Consider the following 18,993-nt stretch of genomic DNA (forward strand, 5'->3'; position numbering starts at 1 on the left):
TTTGCTATTTTTATTTTAAGTAGTGACATACCTGTGAAAAATAAGGCATACTTTTCACTGAAAATCTGATATATTAGTTAAAACTCCAGGAATTTTGTATTTTTAAAATTATGTTTTTATTTATTTCAGAGAGGAAGGAAAAGAGAGAGTGAGAGAAACAGCAATGATGAAAGAGAATCATTGATCAGCTGCCTCCTGCACACCCCTTATTGGGGAACTAGCCTGCAGTTCAGGCATGTGCTCTGACCAGAAATCAAGCCATGACCTCCTGGTTCATAGGTTGATACTCAACCACTGAGCCATATCAGCGGGGCAGGAATTTTATATTTTTATGCTTATTTTCATTTTGTGGTGTTTAGTAAATTATATACTGTTACTTTTAAAAACAAAACAAAACACCAGGATTCCAGAGGCTAAAGAAGCCTTAATCATGAAAAACCATTCTGGAAATCACAGCATGCTCTCTGAGGTGTGCTACCTATTTCAATAGAACAGGCAACCCTAACCTGAGATTTTTCCAAAGCTGTTTTGAGTATACTAATCCCTTTGTTATAGCTTCAGCCAATTGAAGTGGAAATTGTAGGAAATTGTAGGCACCTTATTAGAGAAAGCTCTGTGTATTCAGTAATAAAAGGATAGTGATAGAAAAATCATGAAAAAAAGAATATAGGACTTTTGTCTGCTACTTGGAGAAAGGTAAGCTTTTGAACTATCTGACAGTATTTTGGAGAAACTGTAAGAAAGGAAGGGATTTTGCAAAGTCCTACACATTCTGTTCCCTATTTCTAAAATTATAGCTAATCTGTACCAAATCAGTTACTTTTCATCTATTTTTTAATCAGTCAAGGATATAAATTCCTTAACTTGACATAACTTATGCAGAGTTTAATCATAGTTCCCTGTCAAAAAAAAAAAGTCTATAAAACCAAAATTACGACCTCTAATTCAAATCTGTTGCAATGTGAAAATTAAAATCTGCTTTAGATCATCTTTCCCTCCTACTTTACCTGTAAAATGAACTCCCAATTCCACTAGTATTTTTTCATGAGCTTTATTTTCTACCTTTTTCTTAAATATATTTTTATTGATTTCAGATAGGAAGGGAGAGAGAGAAACATCAATGATGAGAGGAAACCATGGATCGGCTGCCTCCTGCACAGCCCCTACTGGGGATCGAGCCCACAGCCCAAGCATGTGCCCCTGACTGGAGTCGAACCTGGACCCATCAGTTCACAGGCTGACACTCTATCTATTGAGCCAAATGAGCTGAGCTATTTTCTAACATTTTAATCATTTTAAGCCTTCTCTAAGGTATGTAAAATGTAGAGGGTAAGAAATCATAGCAAAAGTCATCAAAAGCAAAAAATTAGGAAAAACTATATTTGTGCTTAGATATTGACAACTTTTAAGTACAGATTGTAGAAGAAACAATAAATTAAAAGAAGCTCAGAAAACAAATCTCTGTATGAAAAATGCCCAAAAGTTTGGTAAATTGGATTTCTCAGGATCAGGACCAATGTCTTCTTTAATCTTTGATTCCTCTACATTCAGCAGAATGGCACATAATATACACAGAACATTTGAAGAGGACATGAATAGATTGGTGATATGTGTTCAAGTTTAGTAACATAAAAATATTTTAAATACAAGAGACACAGAAAAACCTATTGGGAGTTGATGTGACTATTAAGGGACAGTGCAGAATGAGCCACAAGGAGACAGAGATTTAAAAGCGTGTTATGGGACTAGAGGACCTTTACTTAATGTTCTCATCATTTATGGCTCATTATTTCTTGGCTTGACATTGAGTTGGGCCGGTCTAAAGGAATTCCCTTGAATATCAACTCTATTGGGCCCACTCTGAATAGTGAAGTGCAAACTGTCCTGTGGTAAAGAGCCCTAAAATCTTAAACCCAAGTGTGAAGCACTACAAACAAATGGTGCTGCTTCTTCCCAAACATAAAAGCACAAAATCACTGCTCTCCAATCAGCTTTGGGTTGGCCATCCCTGTTTACTCTTAGTACAAACAGAAGGCAAAGTTGTATTTAAGATTAAAAACTGGCTACCTGTTTTTAATCATCTGGAAATGGATGAGAGGGGTGGCAAGCAGGGTCAGGGAGTGCTAGCAATTGGTTGTGGTCCCTGGAGAGGTCCCTGAGTCACTCTGGATCTCTGAATTTGGATTAAACTTTAAGATCCCTTCCTGCTTGTATTGTGGGTATCTCTATATTACCAATGCCAGTGGGCACATCAAGAAGTTGACATCTATCTTGCTATTTCCCACAGATATCTCTGCCACGAGAAGCTGGGAGCAAGAAAATGCCCAGACTCAGGCAGATGAGTCTAGTCACTCAGCACCTCAGCAAACTGCCTGGGGGATCTCTGAAACCGAAAGTGACCTCACTTATGGGGAAGTGGAGCAAAGATTGGATTTGCTTCAAGAACAACTCAACAGGTATAAGCAATGTCAGGGCAAAGAGGATATAAACCAAGCCCTTCGTTGGGTCTAGCTTTACTCCTTGTAAGTAACAAATTCCTTGTGCCACAATCTCATATTTTTCTTCTACATTTACTGACTTAAAATAAGACTAGAAGTTGACAGAATTATTAATCTGTGTTGCAAAGAGCATTTATTTAGAACACTTCAAACTTCGGGCAGAGTAAATCCTACTTTTTCATTACTTGCCATAAAGCTAGTATATCACCCACACCAGCTGCCTAAGGAAATATTTCATATTTCATATTTCACAAATACCCTTCCTCTTTTAATCCTTCTTTTATACTTGTTGGTTGTTTCCTATAACTTGATTATGTGTTATGATATGTTTTTAAAAGTATCAACAAAATTATTTAAACATTTACTTAGCCAACTTGTTTAAAATTGAAAATCTCACAGAGTTGAAGTCCATATCTTCTCCATTTTTTTTAATCTTGATCTATACTTTTTTTAAATGAGGAATTAATTTAGGTTTTGGGAAGGATGGAACTCTTTAACACAAGCTGGTTAATAAGACTCAGGAAAAAAATGAATGAATGAGTATGATATAGCTACTGTAGTTGTGATTCATGTGGGACTTTATACTGATTTATACATAGACTCCAAGTATATCACCAGGCAAGGCATTCTAGGAGTCACAAATGGAAAACTTCATGAGTGAAACACAGTGTTTTCAGGGAGACTAGGAGACCTTGTTTCTTGGCATCTTGAAGGAAAGATTTCAATCAAAAGACAAACTGTAGCAAAGTAAGAATTTATTGGCCACAGCAAAAATAAACTTAGGACAGTGAAACAAGCAAGGGCATAGAAGGAGTAACGGGAGAGAGTAGGCTGGGCTGCTTTGGCTCACTGAGAAGTCAGAGAAAAGAGGGCCTTGGAGACAGGCTGAGGGGGTTAGACCAGGACAAGTCACCACTGCCTATTGCTCCCCTGGTTGCAGGGGTGGCGATTGTCCTGCCCTTGGGAAGTATAAGGCTCATGAAATGATTTGGTTTGGCACCTACCAGGGCATTAGGAGTGAGTTATTTAAATGTTTGACCAAATATAGCAGGCTAATGTTTAAGTTGATAATTTTGTATGGCCCTGGAATGATGTTATAAATATCCAAATGGCTCTTGGTAGAAAAAAGTTTCCCCTTCCCTGCCTCAGAGGAAAGAGGGGGAAAGAGATGGCACAGGCATGCTTTTTTAGGGGAGAGCAAGCCCCAGGCCCTTTATCCTGAGCACATGTAACTCTTTTGCAGGTGGAAATTTTAAAAGAGGGTGGGGATAAGGGAGAGAGATCAACCAAAGGACTTCTAAGCATATGCATATAACCCTAACCAATGGACACAGACAACAGGGGTGAGGACATGAGTAGGAGGGATGGGGAGTAGGGAGAGCAGGTAAAGGACACATATGTAACACCTTAATCAATAAAGAAATAAAATAAAATAAAAACTCTTAAGGAAGGCCTCAGGGGAGGGTCTCAGTAAGCTATTCATTAGCTTTCTAGGTTTGCTTTTTCAGGGTCTCCACTGATTGGTTGGTGCCAAGGCAAGGGGTCATTAGGCAGTGTAGCTGGTCTTAAGGCAGCCAGGGCATCACTTGTCTGGTTTTGCTACTTTTCTGGGCCTGGAGCTGAAATACAACCGAGGCCTAGATGTTGTCTTTAGAGAGGAAGAAAACATGCTGGACTCTAAGTCTCATGACCAGTAATATACCAGGGAGGAAAGGTTATTCTGGAGACGAGATTCTTGTTTTCCAGTTTTGCCCCTTGCTAAGCATCTGGGGCTTTCTGCAGTGGTGAGTTTCTGCACCTGGCCCATCATCCTCACTCTGCTCATTTCTGTCTAACTGCCCATAGCAACAGGTTTTACTTAAGCAATTTAAAACACCCAATGAGAGATGAGAAGAGCCAGATGCAGTAACATATTTCTATGAAGTGCAAGCACAGTACCTGGATCCTGATTTACCCAATGTTCCCATCTGTAGCATCAGCCTTCCTGCTGATGGTGTGGTTACTCGGCCCAGAGTTGAAGTTTGCACTTGGGTTCCACAGAACAACAACAACAAAAATCCCCTGTGCCAATGGCACACACTTGCTCTATCACAGGGATATAAGCCCAGTGTCTTACATGTAATTAGCCTGCTGGCATAGCATATGTGAAGCCAGAATGAACCTATACTTTGCATCACCAATGGGTGATGCAATTTGGGGTTGGAAAGTGTCTCCCTAGAGATAACATGAAAATAATTTGTTCTTTCCATCTTTTTCTATGTATCAGCTACACTCTGCTTTGCTGCATCATATTTCTGTTCTATGTTTGGCATGTTTTACAGGTTACTTGTATACATATTTAATACATTTATGAATTCTGCCCATGTCTAATTGCTACTTAGTTATACATTAACTATATTTAAAACATCCTCTAAGTTTTGCCTCTGATATACATGTTATTTGCATACTTACTATCAGATTAGTATTTCTTATGTGCTTTATCCATTCTGTTCATTGTTTGCATTGCTTTTTAAAATTTTTATGCTAGCATCAGTTTCAAACAGTATAGTAAATACAATACATTAAATCATGTGTGCACACACATATACATTACCATAAAATTAAATTGATTTTAATCAGCTTAACAATAACCCACAACCTTCGGACCAACTTAAATTGATTTTAAAATAGCCTGGTGCTGAGGTCCATATCTCATTTCAAAGTGTCAAGTTAACTTTTGAGAAATTAAAACAGATGATCATTTACTTAGAGTCAGTAATTCCTAATTAAAGTGTAAGAACTTATCATAATAATTTTTATTGGATAGAGAAGTACATTTAGTTACTTAATACATTTATGTTTTTCTCTCCCTGCTATATATTGCCAAGCCACTTTGATATTTTATCTATAAAATATGTAAGACTATATACCATATACAGAATTGATGTGTGTGGCATGAACTTGAACATCTATTCTTGTGACTGAGAGAAAATAACAGCCCATTTATTTACTGCCAAGACATAAGTACATATTTAATTTGTTTAGTAAATAAAAATGTGAGTGAATGAAAGGATGAATCATAGAGCTAGCAGTGAGTTCTTTAGCACAATACTTGCAAAGTACTTGTAATTAAGTTATCCTAAAGTAATAATAACTCTTCTACTTAACTGCTTACAGGGTGACTGAATCAAGCCATTTAAATCTCTTCAGTTCCTTTGACTCTTATTTGCAATGCCATTGTAAAGACTAAGACAGTACATGTGCAAATTATATTTGTTATACAAAATAAAAGATGCAGGACTTGCTCTTAGGCAAAATTTGATTAACAATGGCCTTCAATTCTATTATTGCTATACATGTAATTCTGTGTTTCTTCATTTGACTTTTCTTCAGAACTGAAGTTGATAGGTCACCTTAGTTGCCTTACCATGTAAACCAATTGTTGTGGTTAACATTGTCAAAGATTATTAAAAACATTTGTTTTTAATATATCTCATGGCTGAAAGTATAAAATTTTAAGGATAAGATATCTAGGATCCACTGGATTTGCAACTGCCATCCTAGCTAATAAAAGAAAAACATGCAATTTGCCTGTACCTCCGCAATGCCCACAAGCCATGCCCACCAGCCAATCAGGAGTTACCATGCAAATTAACCTAACAAATATGGCAGCAGCCACAGAGCTGGAGCAAGCAGGAGGCTTGGGTTGCCCCAGCTATGGAGGTAGCCAAGTTTCCAGCCCACCCTGACCTGACCTGGCCTCCACTCAAGGCTACAAAATTTCAATTATAGAAGATAAATAAATCCCAGATAAATAAATCCACTTGGGTTGCCATGGGCATGACCAGTCTGAAAACCACCACAGGCCCCTCACCTAGGCCACCCCACACCCCAAGGGAACCTCCACCCTGATCCTGGACATCCTTCAGGGAAACCAGCCAGCCCCCACACATGTACCAGACCTCTATCCTATCTAATAAAAGAGTAATATGCTGACCATCACTTTAACACATGAGATGGTTGTCCCATGTTGTCAAAGATAGCTGCCTCCATGTGGACACAGATGGCCACCACAAGATGGCCAGCAGGAAAGGGCAGTTGGGGTGATCAAATCTCAGGGGAGGGAAGTTAAGGATGACCAGGCCAGCAGAGGAAGGAAGTTGGGGGCAACTGGGCCTCAGGGAAGGGCAGTTGGAGAGGACCCAGGCCTGCAGGGGAGAGCAGTTATGGGGGACCAAGCCTGCAGGTGAGGGCCATTGGGGGACCAGGCCTGCAGGGAAGGGCTGTTAGGGGCAATCAAGCTGGCAGGGAAGCAGTTAGGCATCAATCAGGCTGGTAGAGGAGTGGTTAGGTGGTGATCAGGCTGGTAGGAAGAAGCAGTTAGGGGCAATCAGGAATGCAGGCAGGCGAGCAGTTGGGAGCCAGCAGTCCTGGATTGTGAGAGAGATGTCTGACTGCCCAGAAGTATGGGACCTAAATGGGCACTCAGACATCCCTCAAGGGGTCCCAAATTGGAGAGGGTGCAGGCTGGGCTAAGGGACACACACCCCATGCATGAATTTCATGCACTGGGCTGCCTCTAGTTAGTAATAATCATTGTTATTTTCTTACACTATAATAATAATTATTACTATTACTACTATTATTGTTATTATTAGAAACTTTTCCACAGCCAAAAAACAATTAAATATTTTGACATATTCCTAGCACCTGCATGTCCTTAGACATATTTTTTTTCCTTTGACTAACTTCTTTCTATTTCTGAATATTTTCACAAATACTTTATTGCCTAACTCAGCTTAGCCCCTTTGAAACCTAAAACATAAAATCCAAAATATTACCTTTTTACTATACTGCTATCTCCAGCACCTCTTTTTTCCACTTTACTCTAGAAGGCAAAAGCAATTTTGCAGAGGGCAACCCAATTTGGTCTTTAACTTTCTAGAGTTGGATGTATCCCACTTACCTTCAGCATTCTGTTCAAATATAGAACCATGAATTTCTACCCCTATTTGTTCCATCCAAATGCACATATTACGAACATAATCAATGAAAGCAAACTTAAATGTTCTATCTTCAATTGTTTTTGCTGCTGTTGCTTTTCTGCTTTAATGGCCAATTAAACTACATTTGCGGTGAAGGTCCATATAAGAAATGTTCTTATATACTTATATATTATGCCTGTAGATAAGCTACATATTTAGGGAAATCATTAACACTTGATCTCAAAGCATTGCTTGTCAAACGTTAAGGTGCTTGTAAAACACCTGGGATCCTTTTGAAATGCAGATTCTAAGTCAATAGTTCTGGAAATTCACATTCTAACTAGCTCCCAGCTTTGTCCACACTTTGAGTGGGGAGGCCCCAGAGAGTAAAGCTTTTAATAATTATTTTATCCCTTGCAGAACACCCAGAGAAATTTATCTGTTGCCTTCATTATAGTATTGAGCACTTGTATCACCTACTGTTATGGCTTTTTATGCACTTCCTTCATTTTTCTACCCTGGATAGTCAGCTCCAGTAGGCGCCCCAGATCAGAGTCCTGTTCTTTTGTCATCATGTCCTTTCTACTCCTTCGTCCTTAACACAGTGCCTGATGCATTGTGAGTCTTTGAATAAGTGGATGAAAACATTCATTTTACACAGCAGTGCAGCTTTGCTGATGTAGGGAAATAAAAATAAATTTCCCTCTACTCTGAGTTCTTAGCAGAGACCCCTGTAATAAAAGACAAGTTAACAAGGGAGAAACAAACATATGTTTAGTAACATGTATACCTCATGTGTATTTGAGAAATATCCAGGAAAAATGAAGAACTTCCAAGGTGGCTTAGAATTTAAGATTAAATACCATTTTAAAATAGAGCAAGGGGGAGGGGGATGTAGGCCTCTTAGAGGAGAGTGAATGTTTTTTAGGAAAGATGAACAGACCAGAGGAAAGAGATGGGAGATATCTCTAGTTTGTGACAAAGCTTGCCTGGGAGTGGAACTTTTAGTCTCCTCTCCTGTGACAAGAGTCAGTCTTCCCTAGTAGGTAAAACTCCCAGGGAGGGGATTCGTGACAAGTGACTTTATTTGGGGGAAACTGCAGATAATGGGGGTTCAGAGAAAGCCTCTCCCTGTATTTGCTATTTTTCAAGTGCCTGCAGCTCAAAATAATCAATATGCCAAAGTGACATTTTGGGGTGACATATTATGATATCCCTCACTGACAAAAAAAAAAAAAAAAAAAGTTTTAAAACTGGATTGTTCTTTTCTGTTTTAAAGGCCAAGCTAGACTTTTAAAAATTGTTATACTTCCTGAGTAAAGCGGATTATTTTGTCTCAGTAGAAGAGTCTTTTCCAATGAAGCCAGTATACCCTAGACATAAGACATGAAAATATAATCCATGCATAGTAAAGAAATTCTTCACTAATGCTCCCCTTCATTGGATGTCTTAGTCTGTCCGGCTGATATAACAAAAATACCATGGAATGGTGGCTTAGCTACAGTAAATATTTATTTCTCACAATTCTGGAGGCTGGGAAGTCCAAGATCAAGGTGTCAGAAGATTCTGTTTCTAGTGAGAGCTAGGTTCCTGGTTCACAGATGATTGTCTTCTCCCTGTGGCCTCACATTTAGAAAAAAGGAAAGAAGCTCTTTGGATTTTTTAAAGGCATTAATCCCATTCATGAGGGCTCTACCCTTATGATGTAATCACCTCCCAAAGGCATTACATCTTAATACTATCACACTGGGGGTTGGAGCTTCAACATATGAATGGGGCCAGAGGGGGTGGGGGCAACATTTAACCATTGCATTGAACTACCCAAAATATCAGATGATCACCAGTTAATGAAACAAAACCAAGTATTAAAAATCACTTCAGGAAGGGACTACCATCTTGACAGAGCCTAAGTGATATCTCAGAAGGGGATTAGAAGTAGGATATTGATAGGATTTTAGAGTCTGGTCCTTTCAAGGTAGGGAACTGATTGGAGGTTTCACATGACTCAGAAGTGTTACCATATGAAGGTTTCACATGACTCAGAAATGTTACCATAATTTTTGACTATCAGGGCTTGAATCCTCCTTAATGGTGAGGTTTTTATTGTATGCTCCATTTCCAAATCCTTTTAAATTTAATGTAATAAACATGTGTAAGCCACTTGGTAAATATTAAATGTTGTTAGTGATAGGACAAATTTTTACAGAAATATTTACAATGAAGACTGAATGAAAACTTTTCTTTGGAGGCTCAGAAGAGAGAGAAATAAATTCTGAGTGAGTCAGATAAGGGAAGATTTTGGGTTGCAGATTAAAATTTGAGCTGGACGTTGAGGAGTGAAAACAAAATGATGTACAACAATAAAATAATAGTCTACCCAATTTAGTTGACACCAATAAAAAATTAAATCAATCCTATAGGTAACAAGTAGATAAATAAACTAGTTGATGGCCCAATTTTTCTTTTTTCAATGTGACCTTCTGTCATTCACAAGGCAGAATCATGAATAATTTATAACTATTGGTTTAGAAGATAATAAGCTATATTTTTTCTATATTTTGTACAGAATAATGTTTCTCAGAAGAAAGATTTGCAGTATCAATTAATATTGAGTTAAAAAGAAACAATATTTCCTCATGTTTTTCAGGTTTATTCTGTTCCCTTTCAAATCAAATGTTTAAGTTCTCTTCAATAATTATAGAATGTATATAATTGAGCAAAATTAGTTTTATGATTTTAAAATTTTTGTAAGACTTAGCTTTCCTTTGCATCTTTCATTTAGAGACAAGTCAGTAAAGAGTTAAGAGAACTGAGTTGTCTAAAGAGGCATATGGTCCAAATTTTATGTTCTTATGCCCACATAATTCCTTTTTTAAAAAGGTGTTAACACATGCAAAGGAGGGGAATCAGCCCTATTGTATTTTGTATTTTCCCTTGAATTTTAATTTAAAATGAGAACAAAATTAACAAGCCAGTTGGCTACTTTGAGCTCTGTGTAAAAAATGATCTTAATAGTATTTTGCAAGTCAGATGGATTACAGAAGCAAGTAAACTTTTACATTGATTTGTCTCATAAATGTCAAAGGCCTGAACTTAGACTGGAAAGGAATTTAACATTAACAGTACTTCGCATTACAGAAAGACTATATTAATGAATAATATACAACCCTTGATGGGAATAGGAGGTAGGCAAAGTAAAATAAAGGTAATATAAATTTGAAACAAACAAGAAATTATCCAGTTGTTGTCACTCTGAAAGAAATGTGCTAACCATGCTCTGGCCAGTGTGGCTCAGTTGGTTGGGCGTCCTCCCATGCACCAAAGGGTTGCCAGTTCCATTCCTGGTCAGGGCACATGCCTGGGCTGTAGACTCGATCCTCAGTAGGGGCATGTGGGAGGTAGCTGATTGGGATGTTATGCTCTCCCATGGATTTTTTTTTTCTATCTCTCTCTTTTCCTCTCCCTTCTTCTCTCTCTAAAAATCAATTTTAAAATATTTTTTAAAATAAAATAAAAAATGAAATGTGCTACCCAAATCTCTATTTTTATAGAGTAGATAGACTTTCACAAGAAACTGAGCAAAGCCTGATTAAAAAGAAAAGACAATTATTGATTAAAAATAGATTCTCAGTGTGTTTTACACTTTGAAAACAATACAGCTTTGTCGTGAAAATGTAATACAAAGAGCATTGTAGAAATATAGTCTATTCCATTCAGCTTTTTCCTGATAAGATCTTATTAAATAAGCAGGAAAGCAATGGTCTTTATCAGAACCATTAGTGAGACAGGAAGCTAGCAACAGCCAGGAGAGAATCTCCGTGCTCCCTCTCCTGTTCTTCTTGTTTAAAGCAGGCTCATAATTCTGTTTGTTGGTGGTTGTTTTGTTTGGGCGGCAAAATTATGCTCAGGGACTGATTTTGTCTTTGCCAGCAATTTATTTAATAAAGGTTTGCCTCGGGAATTATAATTTCACAAGAGAATAGCATACAAGATAATATCTCTTAATAAGCCAAATAAAGAACATATTCCACAGCAATGCTAGATTAATTGCATTAGTGTCCCAGGTAAAAAGGAGGAGGAATAAAAGAAATAAACTCCAAATATAGATGAGGAACCTTTGATACAAGTAGGCAGTTGGGAGAGGCACTTGGCCAACCAAGAGCTGACATCCACAGCTGCCAGCACAGAAGCAAGAGGCCCCTGTTGCTAGAGCACATTGCTAGGGAGCAAAGACACCAGTGCTGATGGACACTCAGAGCTGCTTCGGGAGTTATGACAGGGCCTCTGAATGGCTTTGACCCGCCCACAAGGAGTGCCTTCTCTTCCTGAGGCTGCTGCACTCTTGAGCTGCACTGCTGACCATCTCCTTGGCCACAGCAGGAGCAAATGCCTCAAGATCTTTGAGAGCTGTTTTGGCCAGCAAGGTGTCAGCTTGCCCAGACCAGAACACTGGGATTGTCCCCACAAACTCTCAGTATTTAGAGTTTACATATTCCCTTGCCATCATTGCTTCTCTACATGTCATCAATGACAACAGAAGAGATGGATCTTCCTCAAACAATTTCTTTTTTTATTTTTAAATACATTTTATTGATTTTTTTACAGAGAGGAAGAGAAAGATAAAGAGCTAGAAACGTCGATGAGAGAGAAACAACGACCAGCTGCCTCCTGCACACCCTCCACCGGGGACATGCCCGCAACCAATGTACATGCCCTTGACTAGAATTAAACCTGGGACATTTCAGTTCGCAGACCGAAGCTCTACCGCTGAGCCAAACCGGTTTCAGCTTCCTCACACAATTTCATTCTCATGTCAAAACAACTTAATTTTTACAACTTTGTCTTTGTTATAAACAGGTGGATCAAATTCACTTATGTCATTAAAAAGTGGATTTAAAATCATATTAAACCAATACACAGTAGTGGTGCTGAAATTTTCTCATTTTCTTTTTAATGATCAACTATTTAGGGACTGTCTTTCCCCCTTTCTGTCTGTCCTGCAGACTTGAATCCCAAATGACTGCAGACATCCAGACCATCTTACAATTGCTGCAGAAACAAACCACAGTGGTCCCCCCAGCTTACAGCATGGTGACTGCAGGAGCGGAGTATCAGAGACCCACCATCCACCTGATGAAAGCCAGTCATCTGAGAGCATCTATCAAGACGGATCGAAGTTTTAGTCCTTCCTCACAAGTGAGTGTGGATAGGGTAGAAAAGTGTGTTCTAGGGACCACCTGAATCAAAGCCACCTTGGATGCTGTGGAAAACGCAGGTTCTCATTTTACTCAGTTCTGGGAATGGACTCTGTATTCCACATTTTACACATCTCCATCCCTCCACCCTACCTCCCTTGCTATTCCCTGCTATTCTTAGGCCCATTTAAAGTTTGAGAACAATGGACCTAGAAGATTCATTTTATTTTTTTTTTTTTTTTTTTTTTTTTTTTTTTTTTTTTTTTTTCTTTTTTTTAAATACATTTTATTGATATTTCTCAGAGAGGAGGGAGAGAGATAGAGAGCTAGAAACGTCGATGAGAGAAATATCGACCAGCTGCCTCTTGCACACCCCCTACCGGGGATGTGCCCGCAACCAATGTACATGCCCTTGACCGGAATCGAACCTGGGACCTTCCAGTCCGCAGACCGACGCTCTACCACTGAGCCAAACCGGCTTCGGCAGAAGATTCATTTTAAAAAACCCTGGTCCTAAAAGCACTTCAGTGACCAGATGAATTATTGGACAGGGTCTCAGGAAGGAAGTGAAAGAAAAATAGCAGCTGGACACAGAAGACCTGAGGCTCAAGAGCAGCCAAATTAGTAATCGTAAATATCTGTACCCTACCATCACCAAAGATCTCTAAACCTTTTCTTCCCCTGGAGAATGGAAGAGGAGTCCCTCATCTTGCCTCTGAAGCCCTCCAAATTAGCCCCTCTGAATTATGTTAATTTGAAAGTCAAATTCCCTTGGAATTCTATTTTGGAAATCATTCTTAGTTAACTTAAGCACTATGGCCAAATTGCTTCTAAGAATAGTGATTTAAATAAGGGTGTACAGAACAATCGTGTAAACTTTCTTTAAAGTTTGGGAATTTAGTGCAAAATATTCTGGGAAATGAAATAATGACATAAGAAACATCCAACCCTATAGAGAATTTTTAAGAGTTTATTTTAGCCAAACTGACAACATATGTCAAGGAGCAAGATCTCAAATGCTCCAGGAATATCAGTTTTGCAGCTTCATTTGTGCATTTAAAATTAAGGAGGAAAGGTAGAAACATTCCATGGAGGCAGGAGAAAGCAAGGTCAGGTCGGGATTGGAGTACAGGATAGTTAACAACATAATGTGCTCTATTGAGGATGGTCATGTTTTATTTCAAAGGTAAGCTAACCTAGATGCACAGAAGTAATGGACAAGCCAAAGACAAACCTTTTACTAAAGACGTTATATGCCCAATTACCACAGGGTGAATTTAGAATCAGAATCAACCAATGAGATTATGCAACTGGACAATCAAGGGTCCATGCTCCCTGTCACTACTTGAGCCAATAAAGCAGAGACAGGGTTGAATCATATATGAGCGTTTATTCCATTAATGCTGGCAGTGTGGAGAGCAGCAAGTCATCCACAGAAATCTGCTCTGCACCCCACCATAAACCAGCTGCTAATAATGGATAGAAGGACAAAGATTACATGGGGAAGTAGGCAAAAGGCATGCTCAACGGGTCTGGTGATTTGCAAAGGCCTATGGGTATGCAAAGGCTGGGGGTCTTCAAAGGGCTGCTTCAAAGGGCTGGCCATTCTGGTTTCTGCAACATGGTGGTTCATCTTTCCATGATAATAGGCAGCTCCTGATGGAGAGGATGGACTGCATTTCCAGGTGAGCTTCAGCCAGGTTATAATGTCCCTTCTTCAATCAGAATAAAGCAATCACGGGTAACAGAGCATGATTAATATTTCTTACAATTAGAGTTGGTCCCCAGTATTCTATGTCTGCCCCTATCAGTTACCTTACATAGAAACCTCCCCCCACCTTTTCTTTTTTTTTTTTTTTTTTTTTAACAGAAACAAGATTAGTAACAGGAGGAAATGTGCAAATGGAAAATAATGCAGTCTTTCTAAAATATGGAAGTAGAAATTAATTTATCCCTAGTTGTGAATGATTAGGAAACACGCAAAACCACAAGCTTTGTTCTTTGCTTTCAGTGGATTTAGACAATATTTTCTGAGCAGGGATGGGCGATTTTTCTTCCTTTTTTCTTTTCTCTCCTCACAAATGACCCACATTTCCTATCCCAGTTCTGTCTTGAATTTTGAGTTAAAACTCAACTGAAAAACTCGTGTGGATCATTTGTGTAATGAAAAAATAAAAAATAAATAAATTCTCTTCTGACTTCAGAGTAAAACTAAAGTTCTTGGAATGATTGTTCAGGATTATCTAAACCCTTTGTTCAGCAAATTGCGGCTCTTTGGTCCCTTGAATATAGCTCTTCCACAAAGTACCAAGGCCTTGGCGAGTCTATTTTGAAGGTGGCATTAGAACAAGTTTAAGTTTAAAAAACTTGGCTCCCAAAAGAAATCTCAATCATTGTACTGTTGATATTTGGCTCTGTTGACTAATGAGTTTGCTGACCACTGACCTAATCTCACACCTAACTTGCAATGTCTTGACCCACCTTTGGGAGGGAAAGGTTGGCTAGTATTACTAATTAAATACAGATTGGGGGTAGGGAGGGAACATACTTAGATTTCATGAGTATAATTTTAGGATTCTGTCCAAATAAATTATAAAAATACGTTTTCTTTTCTTTCTATCAGTGCCCTGAATTTCTGGACCTTGACAAATCTAAACTCAAATCCAAAGAATCGCTCTCAAGTGGTGTGCATCTGAACACAGCTTCAGAAGACAACTTGCCTTCACGTTTAAAACAAGACAGTGAGCTCTCCCTAGAGCTTCCCTGGAGGCAAAGAAAAACCTACCTTCATCCAATTAGGCATCCTTCTTTAACAGAGTCCTCCCCCAGCACTGCAGCAATCTTGGGTCTTCATAGGCATGTTTCTGATCCTGGTCTTCCGGGGAAATAATCATTTTGTACTATTTATTCCACATACAATGTAAGTGCTTTTAATGGCTGTTTTCCTTTTTGTATTTAAATCCTCTCTACTTGACTCAGGGGCTCAAAGGTACCATTATATGCAAAAGTACTGTATATTTTCCTAAACTGAAGCTTGTGTGGTAAAATTGAGCAGTTAGGTTGTAAATATACATATGAACTCTTTTGTTCCAAATGTTAAAACTGCCAGCATCTCAAGGCACCTTATTTTTTATTTTTATTTTTATTTTTTAAATCATGTGCATGTTAGGAAACTCCATTTTCTCTTGCATGGAGACTCCTGTTTCCTGCTTTTACTAAATCAGTACTTTGTTATGAAAATGCCTTCAATTAGGAACCAACGGATAAAATTTGTTCACGGATGCAACTCAGATGATCCTCAACTCAAGGAAGTTCAAGGAGGAAAAAGGGAACTTAGTCACTTTTGAGAACTGATATTCGTAGTTAATTACATTCATTCCACCCCATACTAACAAAAAAAAAATTGCAGTTTTAGAGTTAGAGATCTCTGACTATATACTAGTACTAAATACACGAATATAGACAAGTATTAATGAGGACAAAAAGGCCTTTTTGTTTAAAATTCTGTCACTCACTGCATTTACAAATTACCTAAAATGCTTTCCACTGGCACATTTCCTTGAATGATTAGAAGCAGGTTTCTCTAATTTTCTACTTTTTGGGGGGTGGGAAGAGAGAACTATTAACGAGTAACTGACAAAAACTGATATCCACAGCTTTCTTCTAATATATATTTTAGAGCAATCTTGATCAAAAGAGTAAAGGCACATAGTTTTTTGTTGTTGTTTTTTTAAAGTGCAATTTTAATGCGTTTGCCTGGCAAAGCTAGTTTTCGTTGAGTATAAGTTATTCTCTGGCTTTCTAACCCCGGCTGTGGGAAAACAGTGTACATTTCCTTGCCGATGAAGGAAATGCACACCCACCAACAGTAAAATTCCAGTTTTATTGTACACACATTTGCTAATCAAAGATTAAATGAATATATATTGACCCTAGAATATTGGAATATCTGAATATATTCCATTTAATATTCCATCAGAATATTAAAATATATTCATAATGCAATGTCTTAATATTTTTAACTGTTAGATTTTCTTTTGTAGAGGGAGGCCTAAATCGCTTTTAAAATCAAGGCACAAAAAAAATGTGCAAGTTAATTTAGAACTCTGACTAGTCAAGTTCTAGTTAAGTTGCTTTATTTTTCAATTCGTTTGAGGACAAGTTTAAACATATTATGAGCTCAAGCATTATATTCATTTCTTCTGGACAAAAATTTGAAATTTCTTGAAGTTTTCTAAGTCCTTCACTAATTCTTATACTCATATAGTTTTAAAGAAATACTATACCTGTGCACATTATTTAATATAATATATTTCTATCCTATCTATGCTTGTCAAATACAAGCAATTTGTTTACATTAACAAAAACTATTGCTCTTCTTAAAATATGATTAAAGTAACCTTAAATGGTTCCCTATATATTTTTAAACGGTCACATAAATTGCTAACATATGTGGGAAACAATCTATAGGCATGAGCATGTTAATCCCTGCTTAATTTTTGAAACACCAAAACATTTATAATCAAGTACGGATGGCAATATGATCAATTCAGTAGAAGTATAAAAATTTTAGCCAGCTTTCCCAAACTATTTGGTGTTTTACACGTAGAAACTTAGGGACTAACTGCTGCTTTTATTTCCTCATTCAACGAACATTTGTGGGTGCCAAACAGGGGAGAGAGAAAAGGCTAACTCTAATTCAGAGGATGATTTAGGGATTTTATTTCCATATTTAGGCACATTTTTGCAGCTGCAACAAATTTCATAAGGATTGCCAGCTTGAGCTCCAGGGAAATTCAAAATAAATTCACCAGAGACTGTTCATTTGTAGGGAGAGAGAATTTGGCAGGTGAGGAAGTTAGATCTGATTGTTTGATTAGTGAATGCTTCAGCGGCAACATTTGTTATGGCATGCATAAAATCCACCCTTCCACATAAAGCCACTATGCTTCTCTATAAAAACTGAGCATGAAGGAATGGGAAGATGGGGGACAGCATGCAAGCATTCAACTTTTTTTTAAACTGTAGCATGATACAAACCTTTTTTGGTTAGCCTTTATAGAAATCAATTGCTTGATATTAAAATCTAAGTCAGAGAGTTAGGATTAGGAAAATCCCTTCCCACAAGGCATGAGTTTAAAAAGAGCCGAGCAACATAAAGATGCCATTACTCAGTCAAAATGTCAGAAGACTCAATGGTTAAAATGCCTTATAGATGACCAATGCAGTTATCTTAATTTACAAAATTCATCCCTTTGTCCCAGCCGAAGACCTAATGCCTAAAATCACTGTCACTTTCCTCATGGGACGTAGCAAAAACAGTCCGACCCCTCCATCATGGGACCCTACTGAAAGCAGGGTTTACCTGCTACAGCCAATGCTAAGGGCAGTATAGCAACTGCTCTCCCTTTGGGTAACTAAAAGCACTCACATAACACCTTTTGCTTTCCTCCTAAAGATATTGCTACCTGGTCCCCAGGCCTAAATAAAATGCCATCTAAAATCTAAACGTTATTTGGGTTAGATGTTTCCTACTGTTATTAATTGCTTAGCAGAGTGTTAATACTTAGACTTATAATTTTACCCTGCAGGGGAGACCCATGCTCTAATTAGTTAACAAGAAAACCAAGAGTGAAAAGTGTTGAAGCAATATTCTTGCATGGCTTTAAAATTAACAACCACTCATTCAACAAGCATAGGAAGGTAGAGGCACATTTGGGACAGAGTTTCTCAAGCCCATTATAATGGTTGGTCAGCACAGCTGACCTTCCAATTCTCCAAATGAGGGAATAAGAAATCCAGTCAGGGCAGAGTGGCATGTGGTGTTTCATTTAATATGCGTGTGTAACAGTTGCTTACAAGGTCCTTTGGGAATTTGATCTCTAGCAATGGTTCCATAATGCCCAGAAGAACAATGTCTTATCCAAATGTTATTTTAAAGCCCCATCATATATTGTGTAAGAAAACGTATCACCTCGTCACCATATCTAAAATAATAATTGACAATATCTTTTCTCCTGAACAATTTCCATGGTTAGAAAATTGAATGCAGTAAATCTAGTTGCTAAACGTAAATTACAACATTGACTAATTTAATATAGTGTAATCTTTAGATTGCTTATCTGTGGTTAAAATCAAAACTAGATCACTATATTTAACCAGGTTTCTTATTTCAGATAAAAACATTTATAAATTACTAAATAATTCAAATGTTATTAGTTTCCAATGACATTTTTGTGGTAAAACAAATGTGTCTATCAGGTGGGTTCAGAGTCACTAGGAAGACAAGATGAGATGACATTAAGTGTGGTCCTCAAATTAGGAGCACTAGCACCA

At 37.9% G+C, this 18,993-nt stretch overlaps 1 protein-coding gene across 1 annotated transcript in view; it reads left to right on the plus strand.

Moving 5' to 3' along the window:
• LOC118709755 (potassium voltage-gated channel subfamily H member 7) overlaps positions 1-15,547 on the plus strand; it is a 76,864-nt gene extending 61,317 nt beyond the window's left edge. The window contains exons 9-11 of the mRNA XM_045575493.1: positions 2,288-2,456; positions 12,466-12,658; positions 15,281-15,547. Coding sequence (XP_045431449.1) covers positions 2,288-2,456; positions 12,466-12,658; positions 15,281-15,547 — 629 coding nt within the window. The remainder of the gene's footprint in view (positions 1-2,287; positions 2,457-12,465; positions 12,659-15,280) is intronic.
• The last annotated feature ends 3,446 nt before the right edge of the window (positions 15,548-18,993 follow it).

The sequence above is a fragment of the Pipistrellus kuhlii genome, unplaced genomic scaffold (genome assembly GCF_014108245.1).
Source record: "Pipistrellus kuhlii isolate mPipKuh1 unplaced genomic scaffold, mPipKuh1.p scaffold_m20_p_7, whole genome shotgun sequence".
NCBI classification, from domain to species: domain Eukaryota; kingdom Metazoa; phylum Chordata; class Mammalia; order Chiroptera; family Vespertilionidae; genus Pipistrellus; species Pipistrellus kuhlii.